Raw genomic sequence first — 23,101 nt, 5'->3', positions numbered from 1 at the left:
GGTCTCGAAGGAAGAAGTTTTATGATGCTGTTCTATAACTTGAACTGGAACAGACTGTTTTCTGTGAGTTAGACTCTATGCTTTTTTGTTTGTTTGTTTGTTTTGTTTTGTTTTTTTGAAACAGGATTTCTCTGTGTAGCCTTGGCTGTCCTGGAACTCACTCGGTAGACCAGGCTGGCTTCCAACTCCCCAAGTGTCTCTGCTTCCTGTCTTTATAGGACTTTTCTAAATGGCTGTTCAGATTATTAAGTATCTGTTAATTCTTGAAGGGTTGGTTCAAATTCATCTCTCAAAGTTATGAAAACAGTGTACTCCATAAAAATTTAATTTCTAAGTGGTTTAAATTAGTTACTTACCAGTATATATTTTCTTCCTGAATTATTTAAAACCAACTCCTCACAAAATGAATTAAGTGATTGTTGTGGTTTGAATAGAATAACTGTTCAGAGGCTTATATATTTGAAGACTTGGGGTCCCCAGCTAGTAAAACTGGGAAGGATTAGATGTGTGTAGTCTTGGAAGAGGAAGTGTGTCACTGGGGTTGGGCTTTGAGGTTTTAAAAGGCTGCTGGTGTTCTCCCTACTTTCAAATCAAAATATAAGCGCCTAGCAGTTTCTGCTGCTATTCCTATGCTTCATTATGTAATCTAGCCCTCTGAAACGTAAGTCCAAATTAAACACATTGTTTTTATACATTGCCTTGTTCGTGGTGTCTTATCTCAGCAATTGAAAAGTAACTAAGACAGTGACTTTATTAATTGGTAAGTTTTAAAGTCTTATACTTTTTTTATGAAAAGAATTAGATTTAAATATCTTTTCTTGGGCAATTTTTGTGGGAAGAGGTTATTGGAATTTAAGAAACTTAAAGCCTAGGTTATCTTGAGATGGTTGTGTGTCAAGTGAAAGGAACTGTTTTGTAGGGTTTGTAGCTCTAGTTAGCTTGTTTACTGTGTAGCTTAGACCTCAAATTTCTGGCATTCATTATGTCTCATCTTCCTTAGTGTTGTGATTGCAGGAGTACATCATCATGGTTCTCTTCTTCATTGACTTTTTTTTCTTTTTCTTTTTCATTGACTTTCTTAAGGTAAAGTTTAGAGATTGTGTTCAGGTTTTAGCCCCCTTGGACATTTTAATAGTAGGTTACATGAATAAATGTTGATTATACTGTAGTATAAGTTTTTTGAAATATCAAGTTCCTGAAACCTACAGTTCTTTCATCTTATTCATGTTCAGATTTTTAAATAAATACATTCTTAATTTGATCATGAGTGTTCTGAATTAGTATGCAGTAGATTAGTAGAGTCTGAAATTAGGAACATACTTATTTGGACCAAATGAATTTCTTTTTAATCATATAAAACAATTTTGCCTTATTTTGAAGTAAAGTATCAAATATTAGAATAAGTACTTTTAGGCTAAAATTGTTGGGAATTGTACGTGTGGGGGTGGAGAGACAGCTCAGTGGCTAAGAGCTGTGACTGCTTTTTTAGAGGACTCAGGTTTAATTCCTAGGAGATCTTACACCCTCCCTTGGGTAAACATTCATATGCATAAAGATAAATATATAAAATTAAAAATAAAATTAAAGAAAAAATTTATGCAAATGAATTATAGTTTTAAGATGATTCCCATATTTTGTAGTTGAGAAAAGATTATTCCCATATTTAATAATTGAGAAAGCTGAGAACTGTAATTTATAACATTGTTCAACAAGAGAAAAGGTGTTCACCTGAGGTTGTAACTCAGTTCATAGAGTGAGTGCTGGCTTGCTTAGCATGCATGAATGAGCCCAAAGGGGGTTCCATCCTCTATATACATATCAAACTAGATGTGTTGCTATAAATCTACAGCTGTAGCACTTGAGAGATTGAGGCAGAATAAGAAGTTTGAGGTCAGCTTGGGCTCTTGAGATCTTGTCTTATAAAAACAACAAAAATGGGACCTAAAGAGATGGTCAAATGGTTAAGAGCACTTACTGCTCTTAAGAGAGCCCAAGTTCACACCAAGCAACTCAAAATCACTTGTATCTGGTGCTTCAAGGGAGGATCCAGTGCTGCCTTCTGAGCTGCATCACATATGTGCACACAAATAGTTATGCATATAATAATAAATCTTAAATAATTTCATGCATGTCAAGCATTGTTATTGTATAATACTATATCACTGAACAAAAGATAGAAAATTCATAACTTATTTGAACTTATGTTCTGGTGGCACTCACATAATTTAATGATGAAAAAAGATTAGATTCCAATATTTTTGGCCTGAAATTGAGCCGGCAAGTATTTTTTATTCTGCCTGCTAATTCAGTTAGTTTTGTTATACTGACTTGGAGCTTGTTAATATTAAGAATTCTAATTCAGGATAGGCAAGAAGGCTTAGCAAGGAAAAGGTGCTTGCTGCCAAGGTTGGTATGAATTATATACATGCAAACCCACATGGTTAAGGAAAGAACCAAGTCCCCCATAAGTTGTCTTCTGACCATCATTTGTACTCAGTGATGTGCATAGTCACCATATCCCTGTACAGACAAAACAAAATTAAAAATTCTCTAATTCAGAAATGAAGTTAATGTAGGCTTTTAGATGTGAATGTAATTAATACTGTCATGAGATAGCCAACTCATACTACTTTAACTGATTTTCGTTTCCTACTAGTTATAGATGCTTTATTGTTTCATAAACAAAGGAGTGTACTCTGAAGTAAAGTTATATAGATTCGGGTCTTAGTGGTGCTGTTTCTCTTGGGAAACGCAGAAGAATCTCCTTTAACAGTGCACTTCTCTGAACTCTTCTGTAAAGAGTAGACCTGCTGCTCAGCATGGGAAACTGAACTTGTATTCTCAGGTTTGCTCTGAATCACTGGTCACAGAGGGTGGTGGTGTTTTGATTATTCATTAAATTTTGTTTTGCATAGAAGGGTTAAAAAAATAAGATTGAAGCCAGGCAGTGGCAGCACACATATTTAGTCCCAGCACTCAGAAGACAGGCAGGCTGATCTCTGAGTTAGAGGCCAGCCTGGTCTACAAAATTTTTGGACAGCCTGGGCAATACAGAGAAACCCTGTCTCAAACCAAGGGCGGGGGGGGGGGGATTCAAGTTTTACTTGCTTTTGTTTGTTTTTTTCTTAGTTTTTTTCTTGGTGTTTCTCTTTTCCCTGGAATTCTTTTCCATCAATAAAATATTTTAATAAAAAAGTTGTAAGCTATTGAACACAGCTTTTTGTTGATGTATTTTCTTTGAAAAGATAAAAATAGAGTGCCCTCCCTATGAATTGGACACTGACTTTTATTACATGATATATTATACAAAGATTTCTATGTTCTGCCTCAGAACACTGAATTTTGGAATGAATCATTTATGTGTGGTTTTTAGAAATAATCTCAACTCAATGGTGAATCTGCTAGTTACCCCCCCAAGTGTGTGTGTGTGTGTCTGTCTGTCTGTCTGTCTGTCTGTCTGTCTGTCTCTCTGTCTCTTTTGACCTTTGAGGCAGGGGCTCTTTTGAAACTTAAGTTTTTCAGGTAGGCTGGAAACCAACAAGTCCTAGCAATCCTGTGTTTGCTTCTCTTGGAGCTGGGATTGAAGTCATGCACAAGCTGCCTGGCTTGTGATATGGGTATTGGATCTGAACTCTAGTTTTTACAGTTACATGGCAAGCTCTCTTAACCATTGAATCATTTTTTCTCAGCCCTTGAATGATATCTATAATATATATGCACATATACAGTGTGTGTATGAAGAGAGAATAGTATTCACTTTATATGTTAGTGGTTCACCCGAATATCCTGAAATTATTTATAACTGAATCTTGTTTTAGTAAAGGATACTAGAAAGGGAAACAAGTAATTGTAAATCATTTAGATTGATTCTGCTTGAATCAATATTGAAAGTTTTATGCTGGTGACCTCTAGTGGTTGTCACCAAACATCAGCAAATACTAAATAGTTCTTTTGTTTAATGTTGAATGAATTCAGGAGATACATAAAACATGGTACCAGATGTTGAAATTCAGGAACAAGATTGGGTTATGCTGAGTTGTTAACTAAAATTGGATAGATGAAAAACAAGTTTGTACATTTTTGCTTTGGTAATGTGTCGAGTTAACTACTTCCCTTTCTATTTTGTTCATTTGAGACAGGGTCTCTCTGTGTGCCCCTTTCTGCCCTGGAACTGTGTGAACCAGGCTGACCTTGATTTCAGTGACGAAATTAAAGGCATGCACCACTGTGCATGGCTTACCTTTCTACTTTTAGATCAGGGTAGTTAAAAACATCAATCGATGTCAACACATAAAGAATTTTGCTGGTGCTCAACAATTGTTTTTCTGTTGGGGAAAACATTTCATTGGAGTACTTGCCTTGCAAATGTGAAGCTTTGGACTCAAACCTCACACTCTAGTTAAAAAGAAATGGGAAGGCCTACCTTCATTGAACCAATCACACATTCTATTGTAGGGCACTCTTCCCCTACTTTTAGCTTGTTGAAACAGGTCTTGGTACTTGGAATTCATCATGTGGCTCAGGCAGGTAAACCCTTATCCCTCTTACCTTGCACACCTTTAATCCCAGCCCCTGGGAGGCAGAGACAGGCAGATCTCTGTGAGTTCAAGACCAACAAGTTCCAGAACAGCCAGGGCTCCATTACACAGAGAAACCTTGTCTCTATAAACATGATGATGATTGTGGTGGTGGTATTTATACAAGTTTGGGCATGCTAATATGCACTTTTAGAGTACTCTGAGTGTGGGGCGCCGCCTGCACATTCTCCATTACAAGATGGCGCTGACATCCGGCTGGAGTTAGCAGTAAACAAGTCATGTGCGCACGTGCTGGGTAACTTTCCACTCCTTGAGCTCTGCCTCTCCCGTGGCGTCATAGGGCCTGATGAGTTTCAACCAATCAGGGGGCTCCACGTCCAAGGCAAGGACTGATCCCTTTATAAGGGGACGGGCTAGATAGTTCGGGTCGTCTTGGTCGTCTTGTTCGTCTTGTTCGTCTCCTTCTTCGTCTTCTTGGTCTTCTTCGTCTTCTTCGTCACGTGTAGCAAGTGCTGGTTCTCGAGAATATTAAAGTTTACCGCAGAAGGATCCTATTTCGTGTGCCGTGTCGTTCTTGCAGGCGAGACGGTTGCGCGGGACATCTGAGTTTGAGGACAGACAAACTGGTTAGATAGAAAGGTTAGATAAAGAGTTCTAGACCAGGCAGGATTCTAATAGTGAGATAACCCCTCAAAGAAATAAAAAGGTCACAGACTGTATGTACAGAAGGTACATAAAACAAAATTGTAGATCACTTTGGGTGGTGTTGACATTTTTAACTATTAAAATTGCCTTACATGGACACAGTGTGTTTATATCCTCTGTAATTTCATTCACCAGGGAAAGTGTAAATCTTTTGTATATACTTGATGAATTCCTAAATATTTTATCCTCTACAAAAGTACTTTGTGGGCTGGAGAGATGGCTCAGTGGTTAAGAGCACTGACTGTTCTTCCAGAGATCCTGAGTTCAATTTCCAGCAACCTCATGGTGGCTCACAACCATCTGTGGTGCCAATCACAGTGGGTTGGGTCCTCCCACATTAATCATTAAGAAGAAAACACAGTCTGATGGAGGCAGTTGCTTTGTTGAGGTTCCACTTCACAGGTAGCCAGATACCTCTAGCTTTGTCGGGGTGACAGAAACCAGGACTGTTCTGGCAAGCCTTGAATTCAAATCTGTCTGCATCTACTTCCCCAAATGCTGGGGTTTAAGGCATTCACCACGGTGCCTTCGAATTTTTTTTAAAGAAGAAAAACTTTTAAAAAATAGTAGGAAGTGATAACAAAAACATATGACACCCCAAAAAATGGTAGCTGAACTTAGCTGGATTTATTTTCAAGACTTGACCCACATTTGGAATGGCATGGTAGAGTGGAAATGTTTTGGCTGGGCATGGTGGTTGCGTATGCCTGCAGTCCCTGCACTCAGGAGGCAGAGGCAGGCCAATGGAGTTTAAAGACAGTCTGGTGTCTAAAATAAGACCCTATCTCAAAATCAAATTATAATTATTTCAGAAAAGATGCTTTGAGATGTTTCTGTACTTTGAAGTTTCTTATTGTTCTGAACGATCTTATGTGTGAACAATTTTAGTTTTTTATATTATGCACATATACACCACACACACACACACACACAAACACACATACACTATACTTTGATGTTTAGACACTTAGTCATTTCATTTTTCTCTTTATCTCATCTCCTTGTGGCTGGTTTATTTGTTGTCCTTAGCTCTACATTAAACCTCATGATCAATTTGTTTTTAATATTATTTATTTAGTTTTAAGCTACTGATCACTCTCAGGAGAGTATGAGTAAAACCACAGCCTTAGTTCAGTCTTATTTTCAGATCTCTAATTTATAATTAAGTCATAGGGGAAAAAAAAATAACAGAATCAAGTAGATGTTAGGTCCTCTCCATTTGTCCAGAGAACTTCTCTCTATAACCCTCTTTCTTTCTCCATGGCTACGGTGCATTTCTACTACTCGCAGAGGTTTTTAATTATGCTAATTTTTACCCATAAAATTTCTTGCAGGGTTCTAAAGATTAAACGTAAGGAAATGGCCTCTGTACGTTTATTTTTATATTCAAGCAATTATGTTATCTTAGTGGAAATCTGGTTGACCATTTCTATGAGTTTTGTCTTAGGTCATTCATAAAAATACTGCATTTTACATTTATGATTTTTCCCCATATTTTAATTCGCTTTTTGTGGTTGATTAAGAAAAATGAAATAAATGCATCTTAATGTTTTTAGGCACGAATTGCATTTTTACAAGGAGAAAGGAAAGGTCAAGAGAACTTGAAGAAGGATTTAGTGAGAAGAATAAAGATGTTAGAGTACGCATTAAAACAAGAAAGGTATGTATATGCGATTAATGTGACTAGAACAGTGCTATCCCCATTTATATCATTCATTGTACACTTTATTGAAAGCTTTTTCACATTTTAGTTTGTGTGTAGAAGAAGAAAACAAAAAAATGAGAAGTAGAAGTAATATTGCCATATATTTCAGATGTTTTCTCTCTCTAAGCACAAGGAGAAATTTATCTTTTTACATACCTAAATATCTTTTTACACATTTGTTACTTGGGTAATTTTTTTGTATATTTTATCTACACTTATACATTTTCGGTGTTTTTAGCAAAAAAAAAAAAAAACCTTTAAAATGGACACATTGCTTTGTTATTAGAGTAATGCATATCAGTACCCAGTTATAAAAAAATAATTATTTTTTGACAATTGTTACATTTTCAGGGCAAAGTATCACAAATTAAAATATGGCACAGAACTGAACCAAGGTGATTTGAAAATGCCTACCTTTGAATCAGGTAAACTTTATTCTTTTAAAAAAATTATCTTTATGTAACAGGCATGTATTCTTTATTATGATTTTGACTTTATAACATCAGATGAATGATTAGAATAAACTAAAGTTTGATGGAAACATTTTTAATAATATAATTTTATTATTTTAAAATTATGTATATATATGTGCATGAGTATACATGTATGTGCACATGAGTGCTGGTATCCAGAGTATAGAAGAGGGGGCATTAAATTTTCAGGAGATGATGTTACAGATAGTTGTGAGTTACCCAGTATCAGTTCTGGGAACTGACCTTGGATCCTCTGCAAGAGCCATGAGCCATCTCTGCAGCCATTGGTGAGAATACTAAACAAATAAAAACTGTCTCATCTTCCTCTTAATCCTATTTTCTCCAAAGTGAAGCCTATATAAAATTGTGGTTACGATTTTGCTAGTAATTAAAATTAAAACATGCTATTTTAACTTTTTTTTACCTATAAGCAATTTTGTCCCTTATGTATGTATAATTACATGTATTTATATTTGGCTGGGTGTGGTGGTACATGCCATGAATCCTAACACTCAGGAGGCAGAGGCAGGCAGATCTCTTGAGTTCAGGACCAACTTGTTCTGAACTCCAGGCCAGCCAGAGCTACATAATGAGTTCCTGTCCCCTCTCCAGTGTTTTTTTATATTTGTATTTATTTTGTGTGTGGGGAGGCAGTCAGAGGACCACTTGGGAATTTCTTCTGACTTTCTCTCATGTGGGTTTTGGGCTCAGGTTGTTTGTGGCAGCAAGCATCAGCTCAAGCCTAATTTTTAATACTTAAAAAGGTCCTTTTATCGGGAGAAGTTCTAAGTAGCTTGTGGTTCTAAGATACTGGAAATTTGGCTAGATTTGGACTTTTTTAGCAGCTATGTAAAATTTAGAGGAGGAAAATTGTTTCCAGTTAGCTTTCTTCTGTATTAAGTAGTAAATATGAGAAAAATAGTTCATAAACGTGTGCCCTGGAGCAGACTGGATATAGGAAAAAGTTTAGTTTTAGGGGTCCATATAACTATAGAATATAAAAGAATGAAGAATATTTTAATGTAAGCAGACTTTGGGAACCGTATTAGCAGTTTTCTATTTCTTGAGTGTGTGGATCTTGGTTATCCCATTTCCTCCTCTTATTTGAAGGCAGGGGTTTGTGTATCTTAGGATTCCTTCAACTCCATAGGAATAACCTTGAACATCTGCCTGTCCTGACTCCACCTTCAGAGTGCTGGGATTACAGAAACAGATGAGAGTACCCAGCTTTTCAGACGTTTTTAACATTGCAGTCGAATAGAAGCCAGTGACGTTATTAGTAGCTTGTTCCTAAAGCAACCATATTTTCTTTATTTCAATATAATTTTGTTTCCTTTAGGTTTTTCAAAGTGTATAGTAAGACAATAAAACTTACACCTAATAAAACTTACATAGGTGTTGATGTTAATAGTAAAATTTTAAAATACTGGTTAGACTTTGGTTTAATAATAAGTACTGAATACCACCTGAATTTATTTATTTATTTATTTATTTATTTATTTATTTATTTATTTATTTATTGCTTTTAGCAGCAGAACCTTTTGTCTTTCAGATTCACAAACTGAGGTTTAGATGCCATCCATGTTCTAAACATAGGAATGTTTTTGAAAACTTAATTCAACTGAACTTAAACTGCTTACTAAACATCTTTAATTCAATGAGGAAGATTGGATTTAGGATTTTGTACATGGGAAGCATGCTGCTATGCTTAAACCTGTGGATAAACACTTATTATCTGAGACTTAAATGAGGCTCTTTACCTGTTGTATAAACTGTTGTATAGTGCTAGTTGAGTACTGTGACACATGCCTTTAATCCTAGCATTTAGGAGGCTGAAATAGGAAGAGCAATTTGATGCCAGCCAGCCTATATCCACAAATAAGACTGTCTCAGTAAGCAGACAAAAGCTCCAAAGTAATAAACACATTTTCTGTTTTTGTGCATATAAAAGATATTTATTTCTAAGCTATAAATTATAAGGGATCAGTGGATTGAGGAGACAAGTATTCACTTTTGGATGTCTGCCAAAAGTCTGTCTCTGACTTGGGTCTAAGTTCCTCAGCTAGGCTTTTTAAGCAGACAACCTTTGACTACAAGTAAGTAGAATAAGCCACCAGTGGCTTTGTCGTTCACCTTGTCTTTAAAAATCAAGAGTACCTGAGTTATTGACCAAACATTAAAGAAGAAATGATCTTTAGTAAATCTTTAACTTTTTTCCTGTCTTACATAAAATATTTTCATGTGTAAATTTATTTTTGAAATAATTTGAACACTAATAATCAGTTGAAATAATGAATGCAAAACTTCCCCTCTTTCATTTCCAGAGGAAACCAAAGATGCAGAGGCTCCTCCAGCACCCCAGAATAGCCAGCTAACATGGAAGCAAGGCAGACAGCTGTTAAGACAGTGAGTAATGATTTCAACTTTAAAAAAATTATGAAAGTTCTTATATTGAGTCAACTTATAAGTAAAACATACTTCACTTTACCATCTTGTTTTCATAGTGCATTTGTATGTATGTGGGCATGAGCACAGCTGCTTGTGGAGATGAGAGGGAGCTTTCAGCATTGACTCTCCTTTCACCTTTGGGACACAGGGTTAGGATCCCTGGCATCAGGCTTGGCTGTTAGGTCACTTTACACACTCGGCTGTTACTCAAGGATGACTTTGACTTCTTTCCCCTCCTTCTTTTCTCCTTGCCCCACCCCGCTCCCCTCCCCTCCCCTCTCCTCTCTTTTATTTCTTATGTGGTATAAAATCAGAAAAAAAACTGGATGAAGGCTTCAACTAAAGTAGTATGGAGTATATGGAGTTGGGCTGCAGAAATGACTGAGCATTTAAGAGCACCGGTTGCTCTTGCAGAGGATTCCAGTTTTGATTCTTAGCACCCACATTGTGGCTCACAGACATTTATAAATCTAATTCTGAGATATTAGGTAACCTTATCTGGCCACTACTGGTCGTCTTAATCTAGGAACTGTGTGCCTGGTATACTTTTATACATGTAGGAAAAATGCTCATACATGAAAATAAACACTTGTGTAAGGCACACACACTCTTACTATGAAGTTTACACTATGGGTTCTCTTTTAAGTCAGTGTATGAAAGATATAGAGAAGTATTAATTGATCATTTAACTCTTCAGAGATGGCTTGCCAAATTTTTTTAGTTGAAATTCTTTTTTTAATATTTTATTTTGTATATGAGTATTTTTGCATATTTCCCTGTTTGTGTGTGTGTGTGTGTGTGTGTGTCTGTATGTCTGTCTAATGAGTGGTAGAAACTCAACACAGGTCCATTTCAAGAGCAGCAAGTCCTTTTAACCACTGAGCTCTTGCTCTAGACCTTAGTTAAAATTTTTGAGGAAACCTTTTGATACTTCTTTATTGATGTACTAGAAATGTAGAGATGACTGGCACATCCTGTTTATTGCCTTTTGTCTAGTGGTTCTTTTTTTTTTAAGATTTACTTATTTTATATATAAGTACACTGTCGCTGTCTTCAGACACATCAGAAGAGGGCATCATATCCCATTACAGATGGTTCTGAGCCACCATGTGGTTGCTGGGATTTGAACTCAAGACCTCTGGAAGAGCAGTCAGTGCTCTTAACCACTGAGCCATCTCTCCAGCACGGTTCTTTTTCTTATACTTAATTTTGCTACTTGTATTCTACTGATAACCCTGGTAAAATTAAAGTCATAGTATATTATCTATGTATTACCATTTTCCAATTTACTAGGATCCAATACTAGATCCTAGGCTAAGTATTTGGTTTAGATGAGTGTTTTAGGGTTTCTATTCCTGCACAAAACATCATGACCAAGAAGAAAGTTGGGGAGGAAAGGGTTTATTCAGCTTACACTTCCACATTGCTGTTCATCACCAAAGGAAGTCAGGACTGGAACTCAAGCAGGTCAGGAAGCAGGAGCTGATGCAGAGGCCATGGAGGGATGTCACTTACTGGCTTGCTTCCCCTGGCTTGCTCAGCTTGCTTTCTTCTAGAACTCAAGACTACTACTAGCCCAGGATGGTACCACCTACAACCATCCCCCCACCCCCCACACATCACTAATTGAGAAAATGCTTTACAGCTGGATCTCATGGAGGCATTTCTCAAGGGAGGCTTCTTTCTCTGTGATAAGTCCAGCTTGTGTCAAGTTGATAACACAAAACCAGATGAGTGAACTTTGAAAACCACAGATCCAGTTGAACAGTCTGGAATCTGAGATCCTAGAAGGGGGATTAATCTATCAATCCCTAGCTGAGAACTTATTCTCTCTCATACCTTGAACATCTGAAAATTATGTATTTGTGCATATATGTATTGTATAAATTCACATATTTATTCTTTAAAAGATATTTATGTGCATCTATATAGAGGCATGCCACATGTGTGTATGTATCTCAAAATCTTTTCAACACTCTGAGGCTTTTATAGGTATTGAGATTCCCTCCTTTCTTTCCTTCCTTTCCTTCATTCCTTTCTCTCCTTCCTTCTTTCTGCTTTTTTAAGACAGGGATTCTCTGAGTAACCCTGGCTATCCTGGAACTCATATGGGTTAGGCTGGCTTCCATATCTTAAGTACTGGGATAACAGGTGTGCGCTACATCTGCCTTAAATTATTTTTAAAAAAGATTGTTTTATGTATATGAATTTTGTCTGGATGTATGCATGTGCATCACATGCATGCTGGGTGCCCACATAAGTCAGAGGAGGATAAAGGATATCCTGGAACATGAGTTATGGATAGTTAGAAACCACCATGTGAGTAATATCTCCAGCACCCACATTTCAATTTTGACTTAAAGTTGACATCTTGACTGGAATTAGACCTGGAATTAGGCTATAGGGAAACTATTGAGACAAAAAGCAATTTGTGTGATTGTGGACTTAAAAAAATTTTAATATGATTTGAAGGTGGCAGATGTTGACAGTATGTTAAATTTTAGTGTTTGATTGTATCTTTATAGGTATCTTCAGGAAGTAGGATACACAGATACAATATTAGATGTACGATCTCAGCGGGTAAGGTCATTGCTTGGACTGTCTAATTCAGAGCCAAATGGATCCGTAGAAGCAAAGAATTTAGAACAGATCCTGAATGGTGGTGAATCTCCTAAACAAAAAGGACAAGAAATCAAAAGGTATGATTTGTATTTGTTGATTAACGCCATTTAACTTATCAAAATCAGTGGTACAGCAGAGACTTTTCATTGGGAGTCTCACGTTTGCTAGATTTTCTATGGTTGTATTTATTGTTAGATATTAAATGAATCTAGGAAATCTACTTTTTTAAATATGGAAAGTTAACTTTTAGTAAAATAGATTGTTGCTATTACCTGTTACCTGAGTAGTTTTGAAATACTTGAAAACATTTTAACAGATTAAAGATACTTTTTTTGCTATGTAAGAAATTTATAAAATGGATTGGTACCTCTTGGGTCCCAGAACCCTAACCAGATGTGGAGAGGGAATGAAGAAATTACAGACATTGGACACATACACAGAAAACTGAGATGGCTTCCTGGACTCTGATGGAGAAGTGCAGCACTCAGGAATCTTGGTGTGTTTATGATATAAAACTGAACAAGGGAGCAGGGGTTTATGGTGTGCAGCTGAATCAAGGAGCAGTCTCCATGGGGAGCAGTCTTTAGGACATACATTTCTGGGTTTGGAGGTTAGAAAGCTACTATGGGCATTTATACAAACTGTCAACATTACCAATTGGATCAGAAAAGGTTTTGCGACCACACTGAGCCTCATCCTGTGGATTTGGTCTTTTGACATCACTCGCGTCTTTATTATTTGGCTTTTTGTTTTGTTTTTGAGACAAGGTTCTCTAGGTGGCCCTGCTGGCCTGTAAGTTGCAGATCTTCCTGCCTCTGCCACCCAACCACTGGGATCAAAGAAAGGCGTTTATGAGCGCACCAAGCCTGGCCAGCTCATGTCAACAATGCACATCTACTCCGAACTTCTCTGCTACCCACAGACTGGTGTATCTTGTGTAATATATGTTTTATAGTTTTAAATATAGACAGCTTTAATAAATTTAGCTTTTGTGTTTTACTATTTAGTCTTCAAATATTTAGACTAAAATATAAGTGGTTGTAGTAAAAAAAATTCTAAATTGCCTTTTCTGGTAATTTTAGAGATGATAGCATATTTGATCATTTAATCTTAGTAGATTGTTTTACTTTCTAAAGACTTTTTTTTAGTTATGTTGCTGTGTGTGTTGGGCTATGCACATATAAATGTAAGTGCATGCAGAGGTCCAAAGAGGGGATTATATCCACTAGAGCAAAAAGTTTCACACCATTGTAAGCCACCTGATGTTTTGGAACCCAAATTCAGGTCCCTGAAAGATCCCTTACCTGTAGTATCAGCTGCTTAGCCATTCCCAGTCCCCAAATTTTATTTATTTATTTTTTATAGCATTTACCTAAAATGTTAGACAAAAAGCTTTGGATGAAACTTATTAAGTACAGAACAGTTCTTATTTTAATTGTATACCACAAATAATTTTTAAAGATACTCTAGAATAAAACTTTTTGGCAGTACATTATAATTAAGGTGTCTTGAACCAGGAGCCTACTGGAAGGAGGATCGGGAATTATTTTCATCTACATAATTAATGGAGACTAATCTGAACTATAAAAGATCTGTCTCACAGCAACAAAATTAGGTTGTGTTTGAATTGCAAATGTTACCTTCAAGTAGTTTTTAAACTAGGAATTAGAAGGGTGAGGATGTGGCTTATTGATTTAACACGTGTATAGTATTGTGCGACATCCTGGGTTCATGTCATAGTATCACTAGACAACAAGAAGGATCCAGGAACTAGGAAGAAAAATCAGAGTCAATCTTTGAAATAGTTGGAATTATCTTTTCCCTTTTTTACAGGCCCTCTGGTGATGTTCTTGAGACATTCAATTTCTTAGAAAATGCCGATGACAGTGATGAAGAAGAAAACGACATGATTGAGGGCGTCCCAGAAGGAAAAGACAAACTTCGGATCCATAAGCACAAAGTAGGAGATTTATGTTATTCTTGTACACCGCAGTTTTCTTTAGTTGTTCCTCAAAAGGTTTATAATATTGCCATCTCCCATTCAGTTGATGTGCATGGCAGAGATTTTCATTTCATGTATTATTCACTAAAATGATCTGAGAGAAGGTCTGTTTTTAAAGTATTTGTTCAGTGGTTTTCAGCAATTTTTTTTTGTTTGTTTGTTTTAAGTAGCATTCCTCAATCCTATCCCAAGTTTGTTTTCATGTCTAGTATCACATGGGGGGGTAAATGAACAGAAACCGCAGTGTAGATGCTCCCACCTTGGGTTAAAGTCTGATATATGGATTATCAATATGTGCCAGCATTCTGGTTATTTGCTAAGGATTAATAAAAGGTAACTTTTCCTCATGCACTAAGAAACAGACTTGGTGTAATTTAGTAGTAGACGGGACTTGACTCTACTGGACCACAAGTAGACTGTGCCCCATTTGTAATCAACTAGAGTAGTAATGTTGAATACTACAAGTGTTTAATGATGAGTACTGAGGTTGTATGTAATAGCATTTGACTGGTATGCACCAATTCCTGCATTCAGCCTCAGCACCATATAGACTGGATGTGGTGGTGCAGACCTTGAGAGGTGCCGGCAGGAAGATAGAGAGTTCAAGGATGTTGTCACCTATATAGTGAGTTTGAAGTCATTTGGCTTCTTGGTACCCTTGATACCCTGTCTATCAATAAAAGGAAAAAAAAGTGAGTAAATTCAATTACACTACTTGGAGATTTTGTAGCAATATAGAAAAAAACGCGTGTTTGTCAGAAGCTTCCAGCCTACAAAAGAAGTTTTAACCTTTCTCCAGCTTTTTACATGTATGAAATTCTCTGTTGGATAGAGGCTTACTTTTTTAAACTTATGTGCTATATACTGTGTATGGAGGAGTGTATATGTGCTACAGCACATATGTGAAGTCAAAGGACAACTTTGCAGTCAGTTTTCTCTTCGACCTTTATTTGGTTTATAAGGATAAACTTGATGACTCAGGTCCTCAGACAGCTGCTTTTTCTGCGGAGCCATTTCAGAAACCTGAGATTTTGACTTTTTTCTACTGATTTGTTTTGAGAGATAGTTGGCTTTTATTATTTGTTGTACAACTAACATAAATTTATTGATGGTTATTATCTGTTTCTGTGAATCACAGCTAGCACACATTTCTCAGTGTCTTCAGCTAATTTAAGATAGCTTAGATAATTCTTTAGTAGGGATCATCTGTGGACCTAATTAAAGAAAACGCTTGAGGATTGAAACTTTGGCCTTTCCAGCACCCTCCTCACTTGCATCACATGTTACAAGTAATCTTCATACAACAGTGTTGAACTGTTTAGCTAGGAAATTGTTTGAGACTTATCAATCCTAGGAAAAAGGACAATTGTGTGAATAATTTCAAAGTAGATCTGTAAGTTTTGTTGGGTAGAAATTCTAAAGGACCTCTTTAAAATGTAGAATAAAAAGTATTAATTATTGGCTTGTTATTTCTTTACAGATAGGTAATGAAGGTTTAGCTGCCGACTTAACTGATGATCCTGATACTGAGGAAGCACTGAAAGAATTCGACTTTTTAGTGACTGCAGAAGATGGTGAAGGGGCTGGTGAAGCACGGAGTTCAGGGGATGGTACAGAATGGGGTAAGGGGACAAAGAAATCTGGGGTGGGGGGGAAATCTAGCCTTTTCGGGTGGCTTATTACTAAATACTGTGTGGGCTCTGTGTGTCTGAGTGTATGGTATCAGGCAAATTAAGAGCAAGGATAAGTGGCATTAAAAACCAGAGTTATTTGGTTCTAGTTTATTAGATTTTGAGACTGAGATTTTCACTATGTAGCTTTTGACTTCTGAAGTGTATCTTGAAGTGTTCTGTTGCTTTACAAGTTTATTTCTTCTAACAGACTATTTTAAAACAAGAATCATTCATTTTTATTTATATTCATCATTTGATTTTAGGTAATCAAGGCTTTAAGAGAACTTACTTCCTTGTATGTTCCTATGGTGTTACCTGTTTTAAGTGCTAGGTAGGAATAAAGTTATTAATTCTGACTCATAGTCCTAACAATGAGCAAGATTTAGTGAGGATATTACACTTACTGCATATAATATTCTCTGTATGAATGTTAGGGGCCTAAATTTTGAAAGTGATATATAAAGCTAATAGTAGACCATCCATAATCAAAGGAAAGAAAAGTTCTGTCAGTAGTTAAAATAGTTCAAGGTAGTAGTTCTAGTAGGTGGTAGAACTCAAGTGTATTTATAGCGCTTTCCTGGGGTTTATTTAATACACTTTATATAGATGTGTTAAGAAAAACACTTGGATGGGGTGGTGGGACGCCAGGTCTTCTGAGTTCAGGGCTGCCTGGGATTTTCAGGACAGCTAAGGCTACACCAAGAAAAATCCTGTCTCAGTAAACCAGAAAAAACAAATACTTCAGGTCTTTTTGCTTGTTTTGTTTTTTTAATGTTAAGACTAACATTAGTGGTTAAGAGCATTTAACTTTTAGAGGATCAATGTTTGGTTCCTAGTACATATATTTGGCTTACATCTGGTAACTCTAATCTTCAGAGATCTTACTCCCTTTTCTGTCCTCTGCAGGGACCTACATGGATGCATGCACACACAAATAAATAAAAATAAAGTAAACCTTTTTAGAGATTCTTTTTTATGTATTGAAGGGGAATATTACTAATAGAGACAAACCTAAAAAGAAAGTAACTGTATTTATTGACTTAAGATTAAAAAAAAATTACTTAAAAGATTTTATTTACTTGTGTTTCATATATAGCTCAAAGCATCATTTCTAGTTTTAAGTGAAAATAGAGGGGGCACATTAATTGAAAATATAAGCTAAAGTTATTGTCTACTTTCCTGAAATGCTATATTTTAGGAGATTGCTTGTTTACAGTTAAAGAAAAAAATTTTAAGTTTATATCCAGCCCATTAAATTTTTGACTGTATTATACCTATAACTTCAAAAGTACTAGGTTTTTTTTTCTTCAGAAAATTTGTAAATGTAAAATTATACAAATGTTTTATAGCATAAGTGTATTTTAGGGACCATAAATGTCAGATATAAAATTAGAAATCACCTACAGTATTACAGAGACATTAAGTATATGAATTATACATATATATATACATATATGTATGTATGTATGATTTACTTATTAGTTAAAAGTTTGTAGAACATCTGTTAACTAAAGTTACTATAATTTTAGGCCAAACGTTTAAGAAATTGATGTGAAGTGGAATTATTTTTTAATGATGTCATATTCAAGTGATTAGTACTTTGTTCAGAGACTTTGGCTGTGCACTTGTAAAGAGGACCTTTGTGAGTTCTTGATCTTCATTTTCTACTTAAGTTGAAATAACCAAGAAAGCCTTTTAGTACCAAAATGAGACTGGAACTGTAAACCATGTTCTGTGCTTGGTGATCTAAGCAGTTTCTGTATAAAAGCAAAAAGGATCTATGCAGTGTTTGTGAAATTTATTTACTCAACAGCTATTGTGTTCACTTTTTCTGAAACTAAAAGAATTCATGTAAAAATCACTACCATTATATTTAATTCATTTAGTCAAATTTATAATGGTTTTTTAAATGGGAAGGTTTTTATATTCACATTAATTCAAAGAGTCTTAAACATACTCTTCAGTCTTGTTATCTTATGAAACCATTGCTTTTAAAAGAAGCTGTTAAATCTTGTTTCTCTGTTATTTAATTAGGTAATATAGCTTAATTTTAGCAGCTTATGTTCCTTATATAATTACAATTATTAGCAGGCTTGTCATTTGCCTTTTTCTCATGGGGATGGATATGTGGTGTTTTAAGAATAGTCACAAAAAAAAAAAAAAAAGAATATTCACTTAGGGGTTAGGGAAGATGGCTCAAAGGTTAAGATCATTGGCTGTTCTTCCACAGGTCCTGAGTTCAATTCCTAGGAACCACATGATGGCTCATAGCCATCTGTGATGGGATCCTATCTCTTCTGGTGTGTCTGAAGACAGTGACAATGTACTCACATACATAAAATAAATAAATCTTTAAAAACATTTACTTAATTGTCTTCAGCTTTTGAAATTATGATCTCTGGACTTAGTAAGGATCACAAAATATGATTAATACCTGAATATTGGTATTTACAAACAAGTGATAAAGTATTGCTGTTTTCATGATGTAAAACTAGTTTCAAATTTATACTATGGTTAATAGGCATTCTACTTTGGTAATAGAATTACCATAATGGAATTTTACTGTTTTCTGGTTTCATGTTGTTAGGAACCAACTTTTTGTGCATGTTTGTGTTTTCTTTTAAGGAAAAAAAAGGTTCCCATAATTGATTCAACTTCATTTCTTGGTATTCCTCCCCTCCTAGATTTTTTAAAACAGAATTAATATATAGAAGATTATCCTGCCTCTTCCCTTTTGCTCTTACCTATTTCTTATAAGCAATATCAAATCATCTGTTGCTTACCAGGCAAGTTCCAGGATGTTTTTGTGCACATATGCATCCACCAACCTGTTCTTTGCACCTCCTTAGTTTACTTTGTTTTCTAGATTTGAGGTTATCTTGCAAGTAATAACTTTTTTTCTCTGCTTTTTCACTCTATTCTTTGCTACTGTACATAGTCATTCACAGCTTCATTTTTGCTACTCAGGACTTTTAGAAAATTGCATTATAATTAGTTTTCTTTCCTATGTAAAGTATTGTGCCACTTAAGACCTAAGGTTTACTTACTTACTTTTAGTCTGTGGGTTGTAAAACATTTCTTTTAAGATGTGTCAGTTTGTTTTACTGTATGTAGTTGACAACAGAAATCATTAGTTGCATTAAGATTACTATATGAGGTCTTGAGGTACAAGTCCATAATTCACAGCAAGACTGAGACAGGAGGAACATGAGTCCAGGCTCTCTGGTGATATATTCCTAGACCCAGTCCTCCAACAAATGACTCAGGTCATATTTTTCAGTAAATGGACAAGATTTCTGATATAGCATAGTTTTTGGGAAACCTCATGAAACTGCTATAATCACATATTTGACAATTCATGAAAATATTAATGTTTCAAGCAACACAATTTAGCAAATTAACATCTTTTCATATACCAGCCCACCTATGATGATAGTGAAAATGCATAACAACCATAGAAAAGAATCAAGGTATAGGAACTCTGAATTTTTTCTCTCTGGTATTAAAACATGAGACTGTGTTATGCTTGCTTTACACATCAATCCAGAGGGGCAAGAAGGCCTCTTACTCTCTGTGATTGATTGAGGCCTAGGGAGCCTAGGAAACTTAGAAAGCAGAATATGCTTAGTTACCAAAATTTAAAGCTAAAATTTTATTATTTAGTGTAATTTATATAAGAACTAGGAGCTTGGATATAGTTTTTTATTTATTAACAAGACTCTAAAACAATTACTTTGTAACTATTAAATCTAATAATTAGGTTGCCTTAAAACCCAATGAAGGGAAATTCTCATGAATAAAGAAAATTATTTTTACATTATTTAAAGACTTCTCTAATTTTCTGAGTTGATCTGTCCCTCTGCAGCATAAATATTTACTTAAATATTGCTGAAAACACACAAGAAAAATACTACCACGTATAAAGCAATGTGTGTTTTAATTTCTCTGTGCTTGTCACTATTTTACCCTGAAAAAAAAATCAGCTCAAATCAAAACTTAAGCAAAATTTAAATTTTTTTGTTTTATTTTTACTCTATTATTTTTATTCTGTTATTTTGTTAATCTGTAGTTGTAGTCCAATGGAGAACAGGTAATGAAATGTTGAACTGTCACAAAGGAATGGGACAGGTGGTGGTCTTTGAATGCTTTGTGTAAATTATCGGAAACATTGTATTTGGAAACTATTATGTTGGACCTTTCTGTCATAGTACAGTTACCCTGTGCATGCAGAACTATTATGACAAGGATGCATGACTAATTTCATCAAGGAAATGGCACTGACATTTATAGCTTGCACTTTATATTATTAATTTGCATGTAATTCATTTGTTGCTTATATGATGCTGGCTGAATACTTTTTATTAACATTTTTATAAAGATGCAGTGATCTATTTTTAATATTAGATTTTAATGTTAGTCCATTTATGAAAGAATACTCAAATTTGTCAGCTAAAAAATGAAGTATTGTTTATCTGTTGATATGAAATGCTTAGGAACTTACGAACGTTTACTTTGAGTTGTGAGTACCAAACTGAGACTGCACCTTTAAAGTGTTTTGAGTATATGCTATTATAATATCTTTATTATGATGTAAAGCTTTTAACATTTTACTGCCAACAGCTTGCATTGCCAACTGCTGATTTCTTTTCTTTTAATAATATGCTGCATGTAGATAAAGATGACCTCTCCCCAACTGCTGAGGTTTGGGATGTAGACCAGGGGCTAATAAGTAAACTGAAGGAACAGTACAAGAAGGAGCGAAAGGGGAAGAAAGGGGTGAAGAGTAAGTGCAGTTATGACTATTACCACTTTTGTATGCTGATATTGATGACAAGGCCTTTATGCAATTTTACCTTCTGTGTCATAAAGGGAGCAACTAACGTTAAACTTTGTCTGTTGTGTAATTGAAACATAAAGTTTGCAATTGGTAAAATAGAAAATTACTTCAAATATGTAAGATAAAGGTGAAAAGATTTTTAAAAATTTAAAGATTTGTCAAATTAAAAAATATTGACTTTGGAATTCTAAATAATAGAGATTTTTCAGAAGAAAAAAAATACAAATTCTTCTATTTTCTACTTAAAGGTATTCCTTATTACAGCATTTTTTAGTTTGAGAATCTGTAAGGAAGTGGGGTAGGTAATCCTTCCCCAGGTTTTTGCTTTTGGTTTAATTAGCAGCCATATTTTTTTCTGGGTAATATCTTCTGGACTACACTTGGCAGAGGTAAGGTAGTGATCATAAGGGCTGTTTGGTCCATAATTGGCTCTCTTTGGATGCCTGCATATGTGTTCTTTTCTGTACAAGTATGACTTGTAGAACCTCTCAGACAGGTAACTTTCTATTTTGTGACTTATACTTGAGAGTACACAGGGAAAATCCTCATACCTGTGATACTAATAAACTTGAAATTTTGTTTGGAAAATTTTTATTTAGAATTGACTATTGACTTCTAGTCCAACTTTTTTTTAAGTGTATCGAGTTAAAAGAGTACTTGATCCTCTTGAAGAGGACCTGGGTTGGATTCCACATGTACATGGTTGCTAGCAACCAGCTACAGAGTTCAAATCTCAGAGGATCTGATGCCCCTTAGATGTACTGCATTCACGTGATGCACAAGCATACACACAGGCAAAACATTCATACACATAAAAATAAATCTTACTCATGAGGCAGAGGCAAGCAGATTTATGAGAGTTCAAGGCCAGACTTTTCTACCTGGGGAGCTCCAGGTTAGCCAGGGTTGCCATGAGACAGACCCTCAAGTGAATGAATGAATGAGTGAGTAAGTGAATGAATGAAATCTAAACAGTAAAGTAACAAATGTATCAAGGACAGGGACATTTCTTCCTGGTCCTGTATCTAGTGACAGATATGTTAGCTTATGAAATAGCAGGGATATCAGATGTAGTGTTTTCTTCAATAGTGCAGTTTTTGAATCATTTAATTTATTGTGGAGTTAAATGGAGTTCTGAGGATTTTACCTATTAGTTTCTTCTCCTTCCCTCCTTTGTTTCCATCCTTTTCTTAACTTTCCTCTCTTCACTGGTATGTATTGGGGCCTGAAACTAGAGTTTTATGCTTGCTAGGCAAGTGTTTTACCACTGAGCTAAATCCCCACCTTCTGACTATTTTATAACTTTGTGGGAATAAAAGGAAGTTTCAGACTGTGTTATGAATTACTTATATTTTAAAACATTAAGTGCTAGGCTGGAGTACTGTTGAGTTTTAACACCATTTACCTATGGTATATGTACGTTGAGTATGAAGGCACTATTGCATGGTTGACTTCAGTTTAGATACGATCACATTTAAATTTTAGGATTTATGTTTCACTCTTTTTAAGAAATAAGATAGCTGGGCAGTACTTATGTCTTTAATCACAGGGGAGGCAGAGACTGGATCTGAGTTTAGGGCCAGCCTGGTCTAAAGAGCTAACAGCCAGCCAGAGCTACATAAAGAAACCTTATTTTAAACAACAGTAACCAAAAATTGAAAGAGTGAAAGAAAACATCTTATTTAAAAATAATTTCAGGTTATATTACATATGCTAATCTACTAAATATTTTGATGTAGAGTCTATATACTCTGAATAGACCTAGATATTTTTGAGAGTAAGTAGAAATATATCTAGCCTTTCAAAGTTTTTTGGTTTGGTTTGGTTTGGTTTGTTTGTTTTGAGACAGGGTTTATATGTATAGCCCTGACAAGTTCACTGCCAGCCTGGACTATATAAGGGGTTGAAGTCCAGTCTAGCTAGCTATATTAGTGAGACTGTGTTTTGTTTAAAGTTTATAGATATAAAGGCAAAAGTAAAATTTAACTGTTACTTACTGGTCAGAAATTAACTGCATATAATATTTGCATGTAATAATATTTCCTAAAACCTTGAAATACTTTTATATATAAGCCTTTTTAATTTTATGTGTTTTAAT

General features: G+C 35.3%; 1 protein-coding gene across 2 annotated transcripts in view; it reads left to right on the top strand.

The window, feature by feature from the left end:
- The window catches only part of STRN3 (striatin 3), a 68,232-nt gene that overhangs the window by 18,737 nt on the left and 26,394 nt on the right, over positions 1–23,101 (top strand). For both annotated transcript variants that reach the window (XM_080928148.1, XM_080928147.1), the window contains exons 2-7: positions 6,800–6,903; positions 7,300–7,373; positions 9,746–9,827; positions 12,395–12,568; positions 14,325–14,451; positions 15,974–16,115. In XM_080928148.1, the coding sequence (XP_080784274.1) occupies positions 6,800–6,903; positions 7,300–7,373; positions 9,746–9,827; positions 12,395–12,568; positions 14,325–14,451; positions 15,974–16,115 (703 nt within the window). The remainder of the gene's footprint in view (positions 1–6,799; positions 6,904–7,299; positions 7,374–9,745; positions 9,828–12,394; positions 12,569–14,324; positions 14,452–15,973; positions 16,116–23,101) is intronic.

Source organism: Micromys minutus (genome assembly GCF_963924665.1).
Source record: "Micromys minutus genome assembly, chromosome: 1".
Classification (NCBI taxonomy): domain Eukaryota; kingdom Metazoa; phylum Chordata; class Mammalia; order Rodentia; family Muridae; genus Micromys; species Micromys minutus.
This window is presented reverse-complemented; position numbering and strand designations above follow the sequence as displayed.